The 7,929-nt window shown below is 38.0% G+C and overlaps 1 protein-coding gene across 2 annotated transcripts in view; it reads left to right on the forward strand.

The window, feature by feature from the left end:
- CYTIP (cytohesin 1 interacting protein) overlaps window positions 1-6,225 on the forward strand; it is a 74,666-nt gene extending 68,441 nt beyond the window's left edge. For both annotated transcript variants that reach the window (XM_008258600.4, XM_002712194.5), the window contains 2 exons: window positions 2,330-2,396; window positions 4,685-6,225. In XM_008258600.4, coding sequence (XP_008256822.1) covers window positions 2,330-2,396; window positions 4,685-5,151 — 534 coding nt within the window. In that variant the 3' untranslated portion in view covers window positions 5,152-6,225. The remainder of the gene's footprint in view (window positions 1-2,329; window positions 2,397-4,684) is intronic.
- The last annotated feature ends 1,704 nt before the right edge of the window (window positions 6,226-7,929 follow it).

A 7,929-nucleotide genomic window follows, 5' to 3' on the forward strand; every position in this document is an offset into this window, starting at 1 on the left:
ATCACTGAGCAGACCTGCACCAAGTCAGGTGGGATTCCCCTCCCCATGGTGACATTTACTTTGTGCGTCCTGTGTAAGTGAGCTTTCTATTTCTCAAAAGACTCATTGTTGAGACACAAGCACTTCTTTAGAAACCATAATCCCTTTAGAGTTGCATTTAAGAGATCCCTTTTCTCCTGACCTATGATTCAAATGTTAAACGTGGAAACATCAATTCTAATGGTTTAGCTGAGAAAGCCAATCTTAAACCTAACTCTGCAGAAGATGTAGTCCTGAGGAAATATTTTGCTCAAAATCTTCAAAATAAAAATTGAAGATTTATTTTCAAATCTTTAACTTTCCAGGGAATTTATACAAATTAAATAGGATATTACCTGCACAATTAAAAGTACTAAAGTGTCATGGAAACGTTTAGCTGTATGTCTTAAGTAGATTGAAAACATTGGAAATATATTTGGAACCAGTCCACATGACAGGTGAAGGTTGCTTCAGGAAGGCTTTCGTTCATCTACTCATTCAACCAATATTTACTAAGCAGCTGCTATGAACCAGACACTGAGCTAGGTACTATGGGGGTGATGTGGTCAGTATGGCTTGATCTCACATATGCTTTCATTCTCCTCTATTGGTAAGAATTTAGATCTATCCAAATACACAGCTGTGAAATGAGTAATACAGGTGGAATGCTACTCTGAAGAAATTAGGGAAGCTTAGTTACGGACTAACGCCTCCAAGCCACTCTGATACGTCTGCTCTTTACGAGGACGTTTTCTTAGCTGGAGTGATGGTATGCTTAGATGAGTGGGCAACATCAACACGTCAGATATTATAAAACCTTTATTTTCACAAAGATTTCATTTGGCCAGCTCTAGCTTTGTGTTTTGGAATAATAATTGCAGAAGTGTAACCTCCCCTTCTTTTTGTATTTAGTTTTGAATGTCAGCCTATCCTTAAATTCCTCTACTAGATTCTGTTTTCATGTAGACAATATGTCTCTGTAAGAGAGAAGAAAGGGTTTGGTTCACCTGCTGGAATCTTAGTGGTCCTACACTCCCCTAGGTATCTTCTGGCCTTCAGATGACCACAGTTTTACATGGGTAACAGGAGCTATGATTAAGGCAGCAAAGCAGTCTTACAGCCATTAGAGCCTATATTACAATAGAGAAAGAATTAAGAGATGAACTGAGCTAAGGGTTTTACAGCTCTGATTTGCTGCTTATGTATTATATTTGCAACTGTAAGCATCGCTGTTAAATGCTACTGTGATCAAGGCTTGGGTGAGCCTTCCCAGCTAGGGTTCAGTCCCTGAAGCCTGAGGAACAACCATGCTCCCCTAAAGCACTTAATGACATTCTTAAACTTTATTTTGTTCTTTATCTTAGGCCTACCCCCCATCTATACTTTGGATACTTTTCTCTTTTCCCTTTTAGGCTTCATCTAGTCCTTGGTTTCAGATAAGTGTCCAGAGGGAAATCTGAGCTGTGCTCCTTGCTGGAGTAGGGACTTCCGATGGCAAAGAGAGGGGTGGAAAAAAGGACAAGGGATGGGAGAGACAGTGAGCCTGGGACAGCATCTTGTCAGACGCCAGCTTTCTGGTTTGCATTCTATTTCCATGGCTCAACCTGCTCCATGGGCTCGGCTGGGCCTGGCATATTGTTTCATTCTCACTGTTGATCACTGGTCTCACATGCTGGGGAGGCCAAAAAGGAAGCAGTTAAAGAGATCATGGTGTTTAGCTTAGCTTTGCTCCAAGTTTAATCCTCCAAGGAAACACTTCAGACCAGAACACTTCTCCTTCTTGGTATAGAAAATACATATATATCCAGCAGAAAAGGCTGCTTTGGTACTTTGGCTTCGATATAAATGATGGCATTAACTGAGCATTTACTAAGTTCTAGTCACTATTCTAAATACTTTACATCTGTTAACTCATTCAATTTTCATGAGATTCTCAGGATTTAGGTTCTATTATTGTCTTCATTCTGCAGATGGGAATAATCTTAGAGTATAAATCCTTGCCTTAACAGCTAGCAAGTTCTTTTAAACTTAAACAATCTGGTTCTATAATTAACATATCTATATATATATGCTATCTAAATTCCATTATTTATGTTTTTAAAATAAACCTTTATGCAACTACTTTATACCTTGGGAACATAGTATTCCCAATATTCTTATATTCAGTAAAAATCTTCTAAATGAGTGGGAGGGGTTGGTAGTGCTAGAAAGAAAGGGGAAAAAATGGTAACGACGAATTCCAACACCTGGGAATACATTGTTCCCTTCACTGGGGGTTCCTAATAATTAGCACTTTTATTCTTTCTCACAGCAAACCTTGAAGAAAAAATGGGTGGAGTTCAGGTCTCTGCAGTTACAGGAACAGCGCCTGCTGCATGGTAAATGTGATTTCCTGTTCAGAAACCACAAAAACATTTCATTCCTTCATTATTTTTGCCTCTAAGTTACTTTCAGATTATCATAATTACAAGAAAAACTTGTCTAGCACTGATCAAAGATACTAGTCTGCATTCCTTTGGTGTAGATGATAGAATGACACATTAATTTAGAAAGGGGATAAAGCAAATCATATCCCTTTCTCCATACATGCAACATATGTGCTCATGAAAGCATGCACACCCACATGCAGGCAATAATTGCAGGAGGCATCTAGACATTTTAGAAGAATAGTAGGAAAGAGTGCCCGACTTTCCTCCTGCTCAGCAAATGAATTAAAATCCCTGAAAAAGGTCATGTCTGGCCCAGAGGCTGTGCAGATCTCAGCAGCTATTGAAGCTGGACTGGGTGCATGCTTTGTGGCTGCAGCCCCTATCATTTGTGTATATTGTTTACCTTATATTATGCAGAAAAAGCCCCTTTTCATGGCTTCTCAGACTAAGACAAGCATAGAACATTATTAAAACAGTAAATGCATGGCCCCTGCTCTTGCCATCATGTACATTTTGAAGGAAAGGCTGCGTTTAAAGCTTGTTTATTTACTATGTGTTGCATGACTACTGTAACCTGAGAAATGAACTTTTATGTACAAATTATTTCCTTAAACACTTCCTTTGTGACTGTGAAATAAATGTTATAAATTCTTTAAAAGTCTGTGTTTACAAATTAAATACCTAGCAAACATGGTAATCCATTTGTTTACAGAAAAATATGCAACTTCTCAATTGGGTACAAAGGTGTGGGTTAGATTTGGGCTGAAGTTCTTTTTCTTTTTATAGAAGTTTGAAATTGGTTCTCTTTTTTGTTTTTCAGCTAGTATTTTTTTTAAATCCGTAACAGATTTTTTCTGGTCTGAAGTTTGTTAGAGATACAAAAATTTTCTTGTGGCCTTTTTGATTCAGGTTCTCTGTAGAGAGGGGTATGTTTGAGAAGCCTTTGCTTGCAATGCAGCAGCATCTTGGGTAGCCCAGTGACTGTGGGCAGCACTCGGGTTCTATAGCATCGGCCTTGGGACACACAGACCTTCGAGTCAGGATCCTCACAAGGTTGTTGTTGCACAGATTTTTTTGAGGGGTTGAGAGGGTTGTGTAGTTTGTTTTTTAGACCTAGAATAGACAGCCAGGACATGAGATCCTACAAGGCACTTCTTCTCAAATAAACAACGTTTATCATGTCTTTGTAAGATAAGAGAAAGTAAGTTGTGTTAGTAAAAAAGAAGCATTATGTCTAATCACTGCAGGTCTAGCCTAGGAAACTTCACAGTTTAAATGGAAAAACAGTCTCTTTATATTGTCAGCCAAGGACAAAGGAGGGCAGCAGTAAATGCAGTGAGCACAAAATGAAAAACCATTTCTGAGTGTGTGGAGTCTATTACTTTTCCTGGAGCAGAGTCATATTCTTATCATGCTTTTCTCAGCCTGGTATGCCAAATATTGTCCTATTTTTAGTGGCATTTCAACGAATTCCCAACAGTGTCAAACAGTTGGCATATGGGCAGGATATTCTTGTGTATGATCGAGTCTGGGCAGCCCAGATGCAGGTTCTGAAAGGTTGATGAAAAAATTCAGCCAAGTATATATAATCAATTTATTCAAATAAATTATTACTTATTTGAGGACTTTTTTTGTGTGCATAATGTTATTCCAGAACATTTAAATATTCCAAGGCAGAACTTGGAATATTGTGGCTGGAAGATATATTTGATTTCATATATCCTTGATGTATAAAAACCTTTGAATTTTCTCTTTTATAACTACGTTTCCCAAATAATTCAAATGTCTTTATAATAGTTTTACGATTACTTTTAAAAGAACAGAAACAGAGAATCAGAGGAACTATGCAGAGAAAATCCATAAGAGACAGCGTTTCACCAAGTTCAAGGGTAACTTAAGTTTAAGAAATGATCATTTAGAGATTCACAAGTCCCACTGGCATATTGTCAGTTGGGTTGAACTGTTCTCATAAGAAAAATCTTGTTTAAATTTTTTCTGACTTTATAATCTTCAAGACCATGGAACCGTACACTTGGAAGCTAGCCCACAAAGAATAGTTAGGGAAACCCTATATAATATTTTCAATGGACTCTCAAACAGTCACTTATTCTTGTGTCAAAGCACAGTGAAAAATGTTATGTGACTTTACTCTTATTTTTCTTAAAGAGAAATTTTGGTATGTTTGTTGCAGTAACTGTCAGAACCATGCCATAACGCTACTGGTCCCTGTTTTCCAGGTGATGCAGCTAATTGTCCAAGTTTGGAAGACATGGACATGGATGATTTGACTTTTTTTGGAACCTTGCCTGGGACAGGTCCAGGCCCCATGGAAAGGAACCGATTATCCAGTGAGAGCAGTTGCAAGAGCTGGCTGAGTTCCATGACCATAGACAGCGAGGATGGCTACCAGACATGTGTGTCTGAGGACTCTACCAAGGGTGCCTTCAGCCGGCAGACAAGCACAGATGATGAGTGCTTTTTGCCCAAGGATGGGGATGACTTTCTGAGAAGGTCTTCTTCAAGGAGGAATCGGAGCATTAGTACAGCCAGCAGTGGATCCATGTCTCCCCTATGGGAGGGCAACTTCTCAAGCATGTTTGGGACCTTGCCCCGAAAAAGCAGAAGGGGAAGCGTCCGGAAGCAACTCTTGAAATTCATCCCTGGTCTTCATCGTGCTGTGGAAGAGGAAGAGAGTCGTTTCTGACGGGTTATGGTGCCCTTTCGAATTGGATTACTTCACAAGTCTCTTGCAGCTTCTCCAGACGACTCCACCCATCTGGTGGGAAAGTACCCATGGACTGAGAAACTGACATCGCATATCAGAGCAACGATGACCTTTATTTAAATTTTTGCATCATTGCTTTTGCTTCTTATATCATTTTTCGACCAAAACAACTCAAGTATTAAGCAGACTTCAGGGAAATGAAACAATGAGTTAGATAATATAACAAAGCAATGCAAGTGCCTGTTCATTCAAATGCTACTTGTAAAAGCTGGAATAGTATTTATTTTTAGATCATTGTTTGAAATATGGACAACTTTTTGTGTCAAATATGAACAGAGAGGAGTACACTGGACTACTTCTCATAGGTTAATTTAATAGGTTACAAAACCATATGTTTGCTTAAACTCAGTAGCCACTGGAAGTCTCAATAATAGCAAGCTTTGAATGTTTCTGTTAAATATGTGAGAGCTTATAAACAAACATTATCATTAGTCTTTTCTCATGTCCCAAGCATCAGTAAAGCAGGAAGATTTAAAACAAGATTCGCTATGAGGGATTAAGCTTCGTGAGAACCATGGAAAGATGTGCCTGAGATAGAGGCTGAGGAAGATGAGAGCGATGACTTCTTTATAATAGGGAATAGAAACAAAAGTAAGGGGAAATCTCATCTTCTTGCCCAAATCAATTTTTCTTACTGAACATTGATGACAAGCCTATAACTCTCAGGTCTTTCAGATTTGTGGATAATTTTTTTGCTACAAATGTCTAGAATTCACACACACGCAGAAGGGCCTATGAACGGTTTATCCTCCTGTAGACTTTTCATGACACTTCTTACTTTTAATATTGTATATTTTGAATAATTATGACCTCATCACTCTTTTGCCCGTTAGTTGCATTAGTGTCTCATTTCTGTCCTTTCAGTCATGCTGTATGTTATTCAATATGCATTAAAGCTCATGATTTCTCTGTTCTGGTGATATAGCTGCTCGTTACCTATACTCTGGAGTAAACAATCTAGACTACATAATAAATAGTCCTTACTGATTTCAAGCTGTGTGTGTGTATTTGTGTATGTGTTTGGAAGAAAGTTGACTTTGAGTGGAGCTGTTACACTTAAATAAGCTTCTGATTAAGAAATGAGTATTTCTGCAAGAAAAATAAGGTAGTGTAAGGAAGCTTGTAGAATAAGAAATGAATAATAGATGTCAAAATATTTTTACTTGGTACCTGCTTTCTATTAATTCTGGAACTTAGCAATACCCAGGGGGCTCTGCATGAGAGCCATTTGTAGTGAAGGCAGTGGGGATCACCCTTCTCAAGCACAAATCAATCCTGCCCACCAATTCCTGAATGCCTAAAAGAATAAAGATGCTGTGCATGTGATCCCAAAATAGTGGGTGTTAGGCACAAAGACACAAAGGAAGGAATTGGAGAGTTTTCCATGACACCAGGCTAGTCAGTTGAGGGCTGACATTGGAAGCCAGTTCTTCCTGATTCTAGTATATTCTGAAGTCTTATCTACATATGGTTTATTCTTTTGCTGGTTCTGTGTGGTTATTATCACAGTGCTTTTTATTTCCCTGAAAAGAATGGCTAAAATTCATTTTAGGTACTGTATAGGGAAGCATATTGTCTTTGATAAATAGGAAAATAATTATTTAGGGGGACTCTGGCCTCCAAAAACTAGTTTTCAGTTAGAGGCACATTAATATCTGCAAGATTAGCAATTAATTTATTTTTAACAAGCATCTGCAGACCAGCTATGATTCAACTATTATTGCTTATTTCTCATCATAGTCTAGAATTATCATGTTAAAGATCTGCTTATAGATGTAGCATTTCCTGTTAAATCTATTAAAGAAAGTTCAAGGGAAAGAAACACATCATTTACTTGGGGGCAAGATGACTTTAAAGTCTTCTACAATGAGAAAGAATGCTTGGGGAACGACCGCAGATTATCTGGGAAAGCAGACCATAGGTCATCTGCGTTCTGTGGCTTTAATACACAAGTGTGATGCTTCTGCGTGACAGTAAATGTCAAATGCAAATGGAGGGCAGGGAAGGGACAGCGCCAGCATCACTTTGTTCTAAGAATTAGATTCAAGAGTAAGATATATGTTCTGGGAAAAAGAAGAAAACCCTTGGTTAACCAAGGTGCAGGAAGGAAGAATATATCATATGTGTTCACAAGTTATATGAAAACTAGCTTTTGTTTAGTGGAAATGGGTGTAAATTTCTAATAGCATAGCTTTTCAGTCTGAGTCCTGCCCTAGTGGGATCATAGTCACATGGAGTGCACTGTGGTGTACAGTGACTCACTTGGAAGCAATTTACTGGGAAAATAATCGAAAAGTGAATTTTTCCACTAAATCCCTAACTTGTCACATATATAATATTGGTGAATTACATTAACTGATTTTTTTATGAAATTGTTCACAACGGCATTATATAAACCAAATTGAGTCAAGTATACTGGGAATCCTTTATCCCATGACTGAAGAAACAACACAGTGTCAATATTAAAAATGAATTTCTGAAGTGAAATCTTGTTGATAACTTTCTAATTTGCAATACTTTTACATCTTAGGTGAAAGATATAAATAGTATTTAAAAATTTCAGTTTGAACTGAAGATCTCAAACGTGGACAGAATTTGTGTACTGGTCATAAAATATAAGTGTATACGAGTTCAGATAGTGAAATTCAGTTAAAACTCCAGGGGTTCCAGTTATGGGGGATTCCCACCCTTTCTGAG

The sequence above is a fragment of the Oryctolagus cuniculus genome, chromosome 3 (assembly GCF_964237555.1).
Source record: "Oryctolagus cuniculus chromosome 3, mOryCun1.1, whole genome shotgun sequence".
NCBI lineage: Eukaryota > Metazoa > Chordata > Mammalia > Lagomorpha > Leporidae > Oryctolagus > Oryctolagus cuniculus.